General features: G+C 40.3%; 1 protein-coding gene across 1 annotated transcript; it reads right to left on the reverse strand.

Moving 5' to 3' along the window:
* Positions 1 to 2,563: 2,563 nt before the first annotated feature.
* On the reverse strand, positions 2,564 to 13,390 carry LOC115362527 (ATP-dependent 6-phosphofructokinase, muscle type-like). The gene is made up of 22 exons (XM_030056486.1): positions 13,230 to 13,390; positions 11,887 to 11,960; positions 11,092 to 11,169; positions 10,165 to 10,354; positions 9,569 to 9,734; positions 9,320 to 9,364; positions 8,270 to 8,378; positions 8,038 to 8,133; positions 7,851 to 7,943; positions 7,597 to 7,722; positions 7,404 to 7,468; positions 7,224 to 7,287; positions 6,866 to 7,012; positions 6,175 to 6,245; positions 5,972 to 6,059; positions 5,632 to 5,784; positions 5,386 to 5,550; positions 5,215 to 5,276; positions 3,984 to 4,095; positions 3,766 to 3,865; positions 2,872 to 2,977; positions 2,564 to 2,708 (listed from the first exon to the last, which is right to left on the reverse strand). Exons 1-22 carry the CDS (start codon positions 13,318 to 13,320, stop codon positions 2,564 to 2,566), a joined length of 2,346 nt encoding a protein of 781 aa, XP_029912346.1. The 5' UTR covers positions 13,321 to 13,390.
* Positions 13,391 to 15,416: the final 2,026 nt, after the last annotated feature.

Genomic DNA, 15,416 nt, shown 5'->3' on the forward strand with positions numbered 1-15,416 from the left:
TTTGGCAAATACACCACTGATTACTGCGACGGTTTATTAGGACCATTGTAGGACGAAAAAAAAAAAAAAAAATACAGAGCCCGGGGAGTGGAGGAGGGTAATAATCTGAGGGAAAAAATCAGAAATTTCAAGATTAAAGTTGTAAATTTATGGAAAAAATCGAATTTTTCATGAGGTTAAAGTGGTAAATTTGTAAGAAAAACCCCCCCACAAATTTATGAGGAAAACACTCAGAAATTTTGAGATTATAAAGGCACAAATTTGCAAGAAAGAACACAAATTCTGAGATTTAAGATGTAAATTTATCAAAAAAAAATTACAATTAGGAGATTATAAAGTTATAAATTTATGAAAAAAAAACCTCAGAGAAATAGTTCTAATATTGTAAATTTCGAGTTTTTATTATTATTATTATTATTATTTGTTTTTTTTTTTGTTTTTGTTTTTCTTGGAATATTACCCCTCTCCCCCGGCTCCATATATATATATATTTTTTTTTACCTACAATGGCACTAATCTGCTGTCGCAGATTTCTGTGTGGCTGCTAACATTTTTGTGATTACAAGCAAACAACGTCTCAAAAGAAGCCTGAACTGGGGTGAAACTACATGAGCTGGCCAGGGGATGCTGCCACATGGTTTTGATAGTAGATTTGCATCGCTGAAGACGAGCAGAGGCCACCTGAACAGCAGCCTGTGTAGCTTATGGTATATCGGTATATCTTGTGAAAATGACCAGCAATCTATGCCCAATTCATTACCAGTGCAGATAATTTTTCTAAAATTAAACCTTGCTTCTGATTAAGCCCTGCCACATCCCACTGCGAGAGCCACAGACCTGGGGTTATGTGCTGATAAAGATTATAGTGGTTATAGAGGATTGGGATAATTACAAGCTGTTTTAATTAATAGGCCTATTCCTCCTGTGAGGCAAGATAGGAAGACATGAAGGGGAAATCTTTTGATGCAATCACTTTTTTTTGTCAAACTTGAAATGCAATCAGGATTGAGTGATAAGCCACTGAAAACAGTCGGCTTATCCCTAGAAGGCTGTTCATAGAGAAGTCACACGCTAATACAGAGACAATTAGCAAATCTTATTTGGATTATCAAGCAGCAGATAAAGATGGCTCTATTGCTTACAATCCTTTGACTACAGAAAAGTGCAGCATGTTTGTAATGGGTTTCTGATTATGATTCAGTGACTGGCATGCATCATGACATGTTTCTATTTAACAGTATGCATGCCACACAGGCCTTTGAAGAAATGCATCAGTGAGTGCTGATTTATGTTAATTAATAACTGATTTATTACACCAAACACCTGCGGATAAAGCAGCCACTGATAAGGTTGCCCTTGTGTTTGGCTCAAGGCCTGAAACTCTGAGCGATGTTTGTCCGACAAACTGGAAAAACATCAGCACCCATTACACTCTCAGACACTGGTGGGAGCACATTCCTCGGTTACCTGACATGAATATGGGCCCTTTACAGGAGCTGTGTGGGAGTGGCACGTGCTTCCCTGCAAGCAATACATCAAACACTGTCTCACCGCAAGAGGCAAATCTACTTATTTAAAGAGAAGAATAAGCCCAGGGGGTTAATTTTGGATGCTTGTGAGATGATTAATGAGATATAGGGGACAAAACTGTACCAATATAATGTCTATTTTTTCTTTTTTCTCTATCTTTTTCTTTTTTTGCACATCCTTGTATTCCTACTCTACCTCATTGTACTAATGTATATTGTATGTTATGCTATGTTTCTAATTTTTATTTATTATAGTTACAGTGTACTACTCTGTAGAAATATTTTATTATGTTTATAGTGTGTGCAAAGATTTTTTTCTCATTTTATATATATATCTGTGTGTGTGTGTGTGTGTGTGTGTGTACGTGTGAATTATTGAGTAGCTTTAATCCCTGATCCCTCTCTTGAACATGCCTATGAACAGTGTCAGCCCTGTCACATGCTATAACAATGACATTGTCATGCAGAATGTATAGTTTCTGTCACCTGACTGGTATTCTTCACCTGTTTTTCTCCGTCACACCTCTGTACTGTTCAGCCTGAATCACAGCTACAAGGTCAAGACAAGGTCACGTCCTTTTCACGTGAATAGCCTATTTAAGGGGAGCTGCACTTTAAATTTGTGTCCATTAAGTGTCTGAACCGTACAGGTTTTTTATATGGCATCATGGTTTCACAGGCACTGAATGCAAAGTGGGAAAAAAGATAACTTGGGTGATTATATCCATCTCTGAGTAAAATTCATGTCTTTAAGTGAATATAAATCAGCAAATAATGACAAAAAATATTTACTGAAATTGAAAATTAAAAAAGTGTACCTGTATCTGCTGCAAAATCAATTCATCGAACATAATTTGGGAGGGAAAGGTGGAAGTGCGGGGAAATGCTGAATTCTGTTAGAAAGTCCACATGAAGTATGAGATAGGAAAATGGAAAGGTAGTTTGACAGAAGCAAGTATTTTTAATGGAACAGAAAATTGCTCTTATTCGTCTATCCACTCCTTGGGAGCAGACGGGAGATCTGTCTCAGACTCCTAGGACTTTACAATCGGACTCCTCTTCTTGATCACATGCTCCATGTCTGCATGTTCAGAAGTGTCCAGTTTGATCTTGTACTTGGCCAGGATCTTCATGATGGGCCTGATCTTCAGCCACCACTGTGTCTTGGGGATGCGGTGCCTGCGTCAGACAGACGAGGGATCAGTATCAGTCTTGGGAGGATTCCACAGATTAGCAGCCGGTGCATTACAGCTTCTCCTTGCTTCATGCATTATTAAACACCAAAACCCTTGTTTGTTTGCAGTGCAGTATATTACATGGGAAAAAAAAACATGAGTCTTACTCAAAATCAGTCCCCTCTTTCAGGTCAGCAAGAGGCTGGAAGGTGAGCGCCCTCTTCCTCATGCCCAGCACACAAGCCGAGTCCGGTGTGTTGGCAAAGATGCGACCTAAAGGGCACAGGAGTGACAAGGCTCAGTTTACACTCCATGCAATTCAACTGTTAAACACTGGGGGTGTAAATTACAAGTTTTCTTTCAATACTTTGGACTATGATACCATATTTGCTGATATCACAAAGTCAGCGATGTCAGTTTAATTCAGTGGCCCATGATATGACACAATGTCATTAACCCATTGAACACAATCACTTTACATTACAATGCTGTGTTTCTGGTTTGGGTACTTGGCCCGGTTGGTCATATCTCCTGAGTATTGAGTACTGGCATTGTTTGCATATGGTGTGTGATTTGTGAGCTGAACCGCCATTTCTTGCAAATCCAAAATATTTCCACTCTGCTGATTTATTCCTGAGAGCAGAGCAGATATCTGTGTTGTCTTTTTCTTCGCTGTTGGCTGCAGCTGCCATTATTGGCCTGGCGCTAGCACTATTTGGAATGTTTAGGATGGAAATGGTGACACAGATGTGCCATGGGAATTTCAAAATAAAGGCGTATCTCCGAGATTACAATATGGATTGATATTCTCACTAAGTGTCAATTATATTGGATGGTAGATCATTAGATCGATATATCAATCCATATCGATGGATTGTTACTCTCCTATTAAGCACAAAGAAACAGAGTGTTATCAGTGCCACATAGTATTATAAATAGCAATGTTATTAATAGTAGTATTATTATAGTATTATGAATAATCAAAATCCATATGAGAAGGAGAAACATGTTTTAATATGTTTTCTCTAACAAGCTGACATTGTAAACCACCACATACATACCATGTCTATAGCACTCCTTCAGTTTCTCAGTCAGCCACATGATCGACTTGGCACCCATCTTTGTGCCAAAGTTTCTGTCGAAGGGTGTTGGAGTGCCACCCTGGGGGTCACAGATCAGAGATCATCATGTTGGTCTGGAGTCAAACAAGGAAATTTGCTCTTTTTTTCCTAGAGCAGATTATAATCAGTGTATGGTTCATATCCAGTCTTGGACAGACCTGTTGCATATGTCCGAGGACATTCTTACGGCAGTCGAAGATGCCTTTGCCTTCCTCTGAATACAGGTTGAAGATAAAGTCAGTGGTGTAGTTGGCGTTGCAGTTCTCATTCCTATCCAAGAATTAACAGACAGAGAATATAATTGTTATTACAAATTCCTCTACTACCGTTAATACTACCAAATCTAATACTAATACTAAAAAATGATCAGAACCAGCTTCTAAACAATGAGACATAATAAAGGGAAGGCCTGTATTGCTGGCTCCATCTGGTCTGCAGAAAATAAGTGACACAAGTCCATGCGATAGTTATATCATTATATTACAAATGCCCATAAAACAACACAAAAAGTCTACTAGATCATTAAGTGCACACAACACCATTAAATACACATCAAATACTGCTTAATGCATCATCATACACTGCTGCATGTTGGATTAAAAAAAAAAAATACTACTATAGTGTTATAAAAACCTAACAAACCACCACTTAATGCAGTCATGTCCTACAAGAGGACACTGATTGGCTAAGTGGTTCCCAAACTTGTGCAAAACATTATGAGCTAAGTCTTTTCATCTCTTTTGTCACTTTAACTTTACACAGGTCCATATGTCTGTGCTTCTGTATAAATGGAAGAGAAGCTCCTTATTATGAGCCAGTTCTTTTCTGTGTCAGAGGTGGTAAAGGACTGTGATCTCTCTCTGTGAATAGGTATGAAAATGCAGCTGACCTCCAGTACATAGGTGTGTATAGCATATAACTGTATAGCACCTTCTATAGTGTAACATCTCACCCTGCCTCCTAAGTTATGTCTGACTTGTTTCATTCATTTAGTCATTGTTTTATTTTTGAAATACTTACCTCTCCTCTCGTTTCAGACAACTTGCTTCTTCCTGCCTCTGAATGTGTTCCCTCCACTGATTATGCTGCCACTCCCCCGATTAGTTTCACTTATGTCTCATTTATTTAGTCTCTGTGTTTCCCTCACTCTGTGTCGGTTCGTCTTTGAACTTAGTGTCATGTGAACCAGCCTTTATCTCTTGTGTGTTATTCTTCTAGTTTACTTTTGACCTCTGCCTGGACTGTGCTTTAGTCATCTCTTTGTTGGACTCTACCTGCCAACTACCTGCAAGAAAAGACTGTTTACTGACTTTATGCAATTGCAACTGAGTGCAATGTCATCAATCCAGTCGTTACATATAGTATCTTCTAGCACCCAGGGAAACCTACCTGAGGATCAAACCTCTCTTAACTGTTGTCTTCATCTTCTCCACAAGATGCTCCACATTCGCCTGTAAACCAAATGCACTGATCATACATTGGGATTTTATCACTCCTCAAGGTGTAAGGATTATAAATTGGAGAATTGCGAGTCCTGTGCTTCCACAGGCATCATCTCACCTCCAGGTCTCTGATGGTGAATTTGTCCTCATAGATGTAGGCGGCGTCAGCCCCGGCAGCCAAACCTGCCATGGTGGCCAGGTAGCCACAGTATCCACCCATAGTCTCAATGATGAACACACGCCGCTTGGTCCCTGCTGCAGACTGCTTGATCCGGTCACAGGTCTGCAAAACAAGGAGGAAGCATAGTTGTGTTTATGTCCTGTGTGTTGTGTAAGTGTGTGTGTGTGGTGTCATGGTACTCACAGAGGTGATGGTGTTGAGGGCTGTGTCTGCGCCAATGCTGAAGTCAGAGCCGGGCACATTGTTGGAGACGGTGGCAGGGATGACGACTATGGGAATGCACATCTCCTCGTACTTCTCTCTGGCCTGAACCAGCTCCAGACCTCCCACAAAGGCCTGCAGAAGATAAAATGTGTTTGTTTGTTTGTAAATGAGGGTGTTGAAGGTCAGGCTTGAGACAAAAAAAAAAATTGTTTTCAAGTTCATTTTTTTTTTCAAGTTCAGTGAGGTCAATGTACAGATCAGTCATTATTTTAAACAAGAATTATGGTTATAAAGGAGGCGGTTTGCTGACAGATCTTACCTCAAAGCCACCGATGATCACCAAGGCATGGATGTTGTGCCTGGCAACATTTAGGCTGATCTCCTCCATCAGTTTACCTGGCAGAGTTCTATGGACAAACGGAGAAGGACAGACAACACTGAGGAAAACATTTTAGAGTTACGGCAAAAGGCTGTTTATCAGCTGATAACATTTGGAAACAATAACAAGAACCAGTGTTTTACCTCTTGGTGCCCAACATCGATCCTCCCTTTCCAGTCCAGCCGCTCACTTGAGTCCAGGTGATGGGCTCAATCTGGGGGACAGAAAAGACCTCACTGGAAATGACTAAGCGTAACAGTTTAATTTCGTTTATTTGACAATAAAATCAAGGTTTCCTCATCTTGTTTGTCATAGATAACACACTAAAATCATGGACTTGTTTCCACTGCGGTGCTTGTACTAATACTAATACTAGTTGCACCAAAACTGCTACCATTACCAGTAGCAACACAAACAACAACAACAACAACAGCAACATAGTTTACATGTATATGCTACTCTGTGAACTGAACTGAACTGAACTGAACTACATAAATTATTCACATTGATATTAATATTAGAATATTTTTAGATTCTTTACTCCTGGTTGTACCCACACTCTGTATGTGTGTGTGTGTGTGTGTCACTACGCTACAACTGTGGTGCATGAACTAAAAAAAAGGTATAAAAGAAGAACAAATCAGCCACTCTTGGAGACTGATGGATGTTCTAAATAAAATCCATTCTCTATTTGTCATTGATGATGGATTTCTACCAAATCACATAGGTTTTCATGTACCAATGAAAGCAGGTTTTAGATCATCCATCAGCGTCCGACAGCTCAATGTGTTGTTGCAGTCTGTTGGCTGCTGTGGGCTCGAAATGTGCACTCACCTGACCGTGAGCCAGGCCGTCGAAACCATCGTGGACAGCCAACATGTTGTGGCCCTGGATGAGGCCCATCCTGACTGCTGAGCGGACAGCAGCGTTCATACCAGCACAGGGAGCGCCGATGTTCATAATGGCCACGTTGATGTTACTCTATCAGAGAGAGAGAAGGAGAGTGACAGAAATATATGAGCATTAGCTGCTACAGAAAAAAAATAGTGCACCGGTCCATTAAAATATCAATCATTTTAGTCGATTTTTCATTTTTTCACCCACTCATAGTCAAGAAGAATTAAATCGTCACTCGTGTCCAAAGAAAATGCTCCGACTACCTGTCATAATGCAGTCAGTGACTGATCCTCACCTTAACATCTGGGGGATTGATGTGGGCCAGTAGCTTGTATGTGTTCCAGTTGTTCTCAAAACTCCTGCAGATCACAAATAGCTTTTTTGTTTCCTGAGGTATGTTGTTAATGATTCATGGTGTGATTGCTATTATACTCCACTACATTAAAAAAAAATATATATATATATATATTCTTACTTTCCCCTGAGCTTGATAGCATCCTCAAATCTACCCTCACCCATGGCAGCAGTCACATCCTTGGTCTATAAAAGGAAGAGAGCCAAAGGGGAGAGTGAGGAGAAGAGGAAAGAGAGATAACAAGAGCAATTCTGCCTCTTAATAGTGTATCAAACTGGTAGTCAATGTGCTGGCATGAAACATGGCGACATACCACTTGCACACACTCCATCAGTGGCAGTCTGATTGCCTGGTTTCCTGACAGACTGACCACACAGGCGGGGGTGTCTGGAGTGGCCTCTAGCAGCGCCATCACAGCCTCCACACCCATTCTGCTGCCCTGGATGACACAGTACACACAAACACACACATACACACACACCACATGTGACTATGTGTTGTGTGTGCAAGGACAGGCAGAGATAGAGCAGTGCACTGTCATATTCTGAGATTTAGTGAGATACTTGCCAGGATTCTGTCGAAGGCAGAAGGTGTGCCGCCTCTCTGCACGTGTCCGAGAATGGTGGTGCGAGTGTCAAAGCCGAGCTTGTCAGTCACCAGCTAGAGACAACAGAATTGAACTTTTAGAATGTCATATTGTCCCTGATACTATGAATTTCATTTTACTCTAATTACATCAGGAGGAAGGGGTTACCTTTTTGATCTGGTCAGATGTAATTGGCTTGCCCTCTCTGGACATGGCACCCTCAGCCACAATGATCACATTCAGACGGGAACCCCTGGCCCTTTGCTATAAATTTTTTAAAAATGTTAGCATTAATTTACTCATTCTGAGTAATATGCATGACTTTATGTGGCATGAGGCAGTTTTTGGAAGAGGTTTGCAGGTTTATTGATCAGGTAATTATCAGGTAATTGAGCCATACATTTGCCAGCCTCCTGCACAAGTGCTCCTCCCAGCCGTCATCTGGAGGCATCTCTGGAATGAACACCCAGTCTGCACCACAGGCCAGGGCTGTCACCAGGGCCAGGTACCTGCAGTGGGACACACACACACACACAGATGTTTACTTAGGACACTTGCAGCTTGCCTAACTCTAACCTTAACCTCTCCCTAACTTAGCCAAAAAGCTGCTTTTTTACAACTTTTGTCCCCGATTGGACAAGCTGTCCCCAGTTAACTGGTCTTACGTCTGCTGTGTGTCCACGGAAGTAATCTAAAACAGACCCAGACACACACACGCACACACACACACATAGAATTACTCCTATAACTGCCTATAACTACACAAATGATGACTCAGTGGCGGTAATTCAGTATTACAGTAATTCAATAATTCATGCATTAGCAGAGAAATGATTTTGTACCGAAAGTGAAAATTGTGATGCTGCAGTCCTCGCTTCACCAAACCGTACATGTGTGGCGAGTTTTTGGAGGTTTTTCTTCAGCTGCACAATATGAAACTAAAGTGAACATGTTAGTGATGTAGAGTAGTCAGCACTGCTTTTGGTTAATAATTTAATTCTTCTTTTTTTCATGAGCTGTATGCAAAAGCTCTCTCTTGCTATTCTGCACAGCCTTAACAAAACATCTATTCAAATTGTATTGAAAGTCCTTGAATTGAGTCAGTTCATTTATTTATTTATTTATTTTTGAGCCAAACTGTGACACAAACTGAACCGTGGCCTAAAATCAAGGTAGGAGCCAAACAGTTACACCCCCAGTACATTTGAACATACACAGGCTTAATTGAAACCTTGCCAGCAAACTTGTGAAATCGCATCTCATGTATCATGTTGCTTCTTCTGACAACCTTTTAACTCTTTATTGCACAGAAAAGATACCGTATTAAATTTTAGTGGTGAGTAAACAGGCTAGATCATGCGGGAACACTTGTGTAATATACATACATACACTTGTGTAATACATATACACACAGACAAAGACACAGACACAGATAAACACAAACACTGACCCACAGTGTCTGCCCATCACTTCCAGGATGAATGTCCTCTGGTGGCTGTGGGTGAGGAGAAAGAATATTATTCAGATTAGGAAAGAGGAACTGCAGTGAACATGTCACAAGAAGCTATGAAAAAGACAAAACATCACTGTAATAATGCACATTTGTACATCTGTATATCATATTTTTTTGCTGCTGCTATGTCTCATTTTCCCCTTGGAGATCATTAAAAGCAATATTTTCCGCGGGAGACGGGCTCACCTCTGTGCAGTCGTGGTGATGGCATCCACCACCTCGATGATGCGGTGAAGGGCGGAGTCAGTGCCAATGGTCATGTCGGTGCCACAGAAGTCATTGTCGATGGAGCCGACCATGCCCACAATGTTCAGGTGTGAAGATTTCCTGGCTTCTTCATCAGTAATCTTACCTGGGGAAGATGATCAGAAAGAGTCAGCTGATTTTTTTTAGCCATCACAACAAATATTTTTACAGTGAATTCAAAAAAATGTTCATGGTTCCCTGAATCCTGTCCCATTCTGCTCTATTTTTATTTAATTTCATTTTTTTTTTTTAATTTTGTTATTGAGTTTTTCTGCTACACAAACTAATTTGTGAGGATTACAGGGCCATTTCTATTTATAATTGCTAATATGGACTGTGTGCATTTATTGTATTGTGTATATTTATTTTACTGAGCTACTGGATGCCTAAATTTCCCCTGGGATCAATGAAGTATCTTTCTTTCACCTCTGTCTATCTCTCTGTTCCTGTTGATTTTGACAGATACAGCTCACTTATCAGTCAAGGACCTCAGAGATCTTAATTTCAGGCTCATGTTCACTCTGTCTGTCTCTTACCGGCTTTGACCAAGTCCGCCAGCAAACCGCTCCACTCTGTCCTGAACTGGTTGGCACCAGTCAGACTGCCATCGCCTCCAATCACACACAGGTTGGTGATGCCCAGCTTCACCAGGTTGCCGGCTGCCTTCATACGGCCCTCTCTGCTGCGGAAATCCATGCAGCGGGCACTGCCGATGACAGTGCCACCCTGATCCATAAGAATGGGATAATGTTTTTTTTAACACTTTGATGATACAAAAGCACTCTCTGGATTTGTAGGATGAGTACGAAGAGGAATACCTCAAGGCACTGAACACCAATATTTAACCCCACCGTGGTTTATACTACAGATATCCAATATTCTCTTTAAAGAATTCATTTCTATGGTCTGCTGTGCATCAGGGCATCTTTACAACTCATACTGCGGTGTGTTTAAGATTCCTTGAAGCTGTACCATTGAGTGTGATTCCATATCATAACATATGCTGGGATTACATAGGGTAGAAATTCTAAAAATGTTATCTGAGCGATTTCCTGTGGCAGCAGGCCATCACATAGATCACTTTCACTGACTCGATGAGGCTTAGCTTGTATTACCTTCTCCACGGTCTGCCCTTCTTATTTAGACAGCAGTGATGACAGATATAGGGGTGTTATCATCAGTCACAGAGCTTTGTCACCCATTAAATATTGGACTTGTTACTCCATGTCAGTTTTTACACTGGGTAAGCAGGAGTTCAGTGCCTTACTCAATGGCAATACAGTAGGAAATACAGTTTCTGTTTAACTACTCACTTAGTGGATGATCTTTTTAACCACTAGGCCACTCCTACAACCCACTGTTACCTCTGATTATGCCATTAGATAATCAGCTGTAGTGTAACATGTAGGATGTGAGTGACTGTGGATGCATTTGTGTGTGTGTGTGCTAGATTACACACTCACCAGCTGGAGCATCATGGACACACTCTCCCATGTGGCGGGGCGAATGTTGTCTCCTCCATCCACCAGTCCCTGGTAGCCCTACAGCAACATATTAACACACACAGGAGTCTGACTGATATGGGCTTTTGAATATTTTTTTGTACTGAAGCTGCTGATAGATGATACTTTGTGCTGAGTATTCATTGGCTATTGAACAACTGATAATTATACTGTTGTACTACTACTACTACTACGACTATAAATAACCAAAAGCCAGTATCATCTTCTAATGTTGTATATTCAGTTGAGTAACACCCCAAACTGCTATTAGTATCAGCACTGTAATGTTGTAGGAAAGAAAAACTAACTTTAAGGTTGAAGTATCAATAGAACTGATTCATTTGCAATTACATAATGCAAAAGAAATTTCTGTCTTTACAAGTCATTTAGCGTCAATGTCTCAACATAGACAGTGTTAAGACATTGTTTTTTCTTCAGCGGGATGAGATCATTCCACTCTGCTTATCAACTTGTTTCCACAATTTCCTTGAATAACTGAATCAAGTGTCATTTTCTTAACATTAGTGGCTTATTCTGCTTTGTTTCAAGATATTTATTGCTGACAAAAGTGAAACTGCATGGGAAATACGTGGGATTATCACATCCCACTGCCAGATATTTGAATTAGTTTTAAGAAAAATAAGATTTCATAATCGAATGAGACAAAATGACTTGTTGAAACAGAGATTTATGTATGTATTTATTTATTTATTTGCACTGTATAGTTTTTGTCACAAGTCATGTGATCTGTTGTACCTCATGAACAAAGTAGACTTTCGCTCCGGTGTAGAGACCAACTCTGACTGTGGCTCTCACAGCCGCGTTCATACCTGAGATACACAAACACAGGATGAGCAGACATGGCGTGTGATGAGTGAGGTGTAATTACACACACTGCAATGAGATATTATTGCCAGAGCCCATGTGAACAAATAGTTGTATGATTAACAACACTGCCTGTCAGATTTTAGCTAGATGTGCGATTTTATAACCCCATATAACCTTTAAGTGACTTGATCTGCACATTAGCATCAGCTTGGACAAAAATAGCCATATATAATAGTGCAAGGACAGAGACGAATGTCACGGCATGTCTCTGTACCATCTTGCCCCTGCATGTTAAAGGCCACAGCATGAGGGTGGTGTTGTGGTGGACTGGCATTTTGGGACTCATGTTTCATCGGATAGCAGCTGTGGACAGGGCGGTCCTCTCCTCCATTCCAGAAAAAGGTCACTGCCACTAAAATTAGCCCCAAAGATGCGCAATGGGGGGACACACGAGGGGGACGACGGGCACATAAAGCTTCCTACCAAAAGGTTAGGGACACATTTGGAATAATCTTGCAATGATACCACTGGACAAATATAAAATAGAGATGTATATGAAACAACATCCAGTGGGACTTCAATCAAATGATCAATCATGGTTGTTGGAATAACTTTTGGATTTAACTGAGGTAAAAATGGTCCATTTGTATGATATCTTCAAGAAGTTGATTTGTAAAGGTGGTATTAAAAGGCTGCCAAGAAATCCAATCCTATGTTTGTGGTTTTATGTTCTTTATCATGTGTTGAGATGTTTAGAACTTGACTGGAATCCAAATCAAACAATATATTTTGGTGGTGCCGTGATCCCAAGAGGCCACCTTCTTATCACCCTGACTTCACGCAGGACTCACAGCCAAACATCCATCAGTTGCAGACATCTGGCCTTCAAGTGCACTTTTGACATCTTAAAAAATGTTCCTTGCCCTTTCTGTGCTTTGGCTCTTATGTTTACTTAGGCTTGAAGGCTTGTCATTCAGGTAATTCAAGCCAGTGGTACTATCATGACACTTTATTGATCCTTATATGGTGGAGAACAGAGCTCCTGGAGCTGACAAGGAGCTAATGTCTTGCTCAAAGACACTTCAGCCAGGCAGATGCTGGCTGACAATGAGGGAAAGTCTCTCTACCCAGCCCTCTGCCTGACTGTAAATACAATGCACCTTGAATTTATGCTGTATTTGCATCAAATCAATTTCCAACTCTGTTCTTGAGCAAGACTATCACTGCAGCTACCTGCTCTGACTAGCCGTCCTGATACATCCTCCGCTTACCTTGTGCATCTCCTCCTGATGTCAGCACAGCAATGGAGCGGCCGACCCCCATCTGGGTGGGGTCCACAGTTGGGTGGAGATTCTTGGACATGATTCTTGAGGAGCCAGACACAGCGGTGGGACAACGATGGAAAAGAAAACAGGAGAAGGAATGGGAGTGCTGCTACACTTCCCTCACTCTCTGCTTCTCAGGGGAAAGACGAGTGAAGGCGCAAGCTTTATAGGCTACTGTTCCAAATCCTGCCCCAAACCCCCACCCCTGACACCCTCCCTCACTCACTCACACAACTGAACTAAATATACATCAGTCACTGTAAGCACCTGCAGTGGACAGTAACAGAATGGGGGGGAAAAAAATGAAAACAGCAAAAATATCTTGCAGAAAGTAAATAAATGCATTCACACATTAATGGATTACCACTGGCTTGGGCACACACCATAAAATAATGTAAAGCATATTAATGAAAGTTAATGGTCACTTTTGGGTTAACTTTTATATACTAGTTATATATTGATTTATACACAAGAGATGGGCCAAAATACAAAAAAGCTTGAACTCAAAAGTGCCTGACAATATGTCAAGTCAAAATGTATTATAATGTTGCCTCAAAGGGCTGTACATATAAAAAAACAACAACAATAAATAAAAAAACCCAGTAATGAGCGACATTAGAAAAACATATATAAATGTACAAAGGTGAGATTATTATATATAAAACATTGTATACAACAATCTGAACATTTTAAAAATATGTTAAATAAAAAAAAGTGTGGTAAAATACAAAAATACTCGTGCCTTGATACAGGTGAAAACACACACACAGACATACAGAGTGACATAGAGCACATATACAAAACTATGCACTCATTCATTCATAATATCAAATTTTCTCATCTTGGTCAATATAGTAGTGGCAGTATTTTGTGCAAGCTGTGATTTGCAAAGAAAAGGGTATTACAATGTTCATACATAGATAAGAAAAAGCATGAACAAGTGTCTCAGCATCAGTCATATCGGAATAAGAACTGGATAATCTTGGCAATATTTTGTAAATGGTAATATGCAGTCTCTGTAATATTGTTGATATGCTTTTCAAAAGAGAGATTAGGATCAAATAGGACACTGGGATCGTTTGATGTCTAATGGGCATTCTTCGAGCTTCACCAGCTGATGACAGGCGTCAGGTTTAATGGAGATGTAAAGGGGAGTATCATAGATAGATAGATAGATATACTTTATTGATCCCAACCAGGGAAATTCTGAAAATTCATCTGCTTAGGAATGAAAACCTAGTTTGTAAAGACTGATTAATGTAACAAGTGGCAACATGAAAATAGAGAAGAGACAAGGACCAAGGACAGATCCCTGTGGCACACCATAACTGACCTTAATGTGTAAGTGAGTTGTGTAAGAGAAGTATGATCTAAACCAGGAGAGAGCAGGGTCTGTGAGACCAATATAACTTTCTAGGTGATCTAAGAGCACCAATATTGAAACCGTGCCAGAGTCCTAAGCCAGTAGTAAATCATTTATCACTTTTGCCTGAACAGTTTCTGTGCTGAGGAATTTTCTGAAGATGAAGTTCATACAGATTACTGGATGAAAGGTGATCTGTGAGTTGCTCAGAGTTTTGAAATGAATGGCAGATTTGTGATTGTTCTGCAACTACTGATCAAATCAGGGTGAAGGTTATGCAGTGAGTTTTTATTTAAGTGTCCACTCTCATCCAGCTGACTCAGTAGCGGAGCATATTTCAGATAAAAGGAATTCAGTTGGACCACCATCTCTTCTCTCTGGACTGGATACAGTTTCATGTGCGTTAACACGATGCTCAAATATGCCCCTTGTTACATGTTGTTTCCAGAAAAAGGTTTGAACTCTTGGTTTGGCCCAAAAACAATTTAGGGAATGCAAGACAATATGGCAGATCTTGTGTCATCCAATAATTAGCATCTTTGCACATATTGAGGGGCAGTCGTTGTAACAGCTAGAGTCCAGGAGAAGTAATAGTCATACCCTGAGCTCTGATCCAAGAATGCTGGAAAATGAAATGATATACACATCAAAATGTATGGAATTACTTTACTGTTAACATGAAACTTTAGTCTGGTTTCTGTTTTTAGTCCAGTGTAAATATGACTATACTGTTGACAGTTTAATCATATCAAACAACAAAATCAAAATCA

This window comes from Myripristis murdjan, chromosome 7, assembly GCF_902150065.1.
Source record: "Myripristis murdjan chromosome 7, fMyrMur1.1, whole genome shotgun sequence".
Classification (NCBI taxonomy): Eukaryota; Metazoa; Chordata; class Actinopteri; order Holocentriformes; family Holocentridae; genus Myripristis; species Myripristis murdjan.

Coding starts and splice junctions, on each gene's coding strand:
- LOC115362527 (XM_030056486.1), bottom strand. CDS start 13,320: ATGTCCAAGAATCTCCACCCAACTGTGGACCCCACCCAGATGGGGGTC. Junction 9,365..9,568: donor ATCACCACGACTGCACAGAG/GTGAGCCCGTCT, acceptor CCTCACCCACAG/CCACCAGAGGACATTCATCC. Junction 5,277..5,385: donor TCACCATCAGAGACCTGGAG/GTGAGATGATGC, acceptor TTTGGTTTACAG/GCGAATGTGGAGCATCTTGT.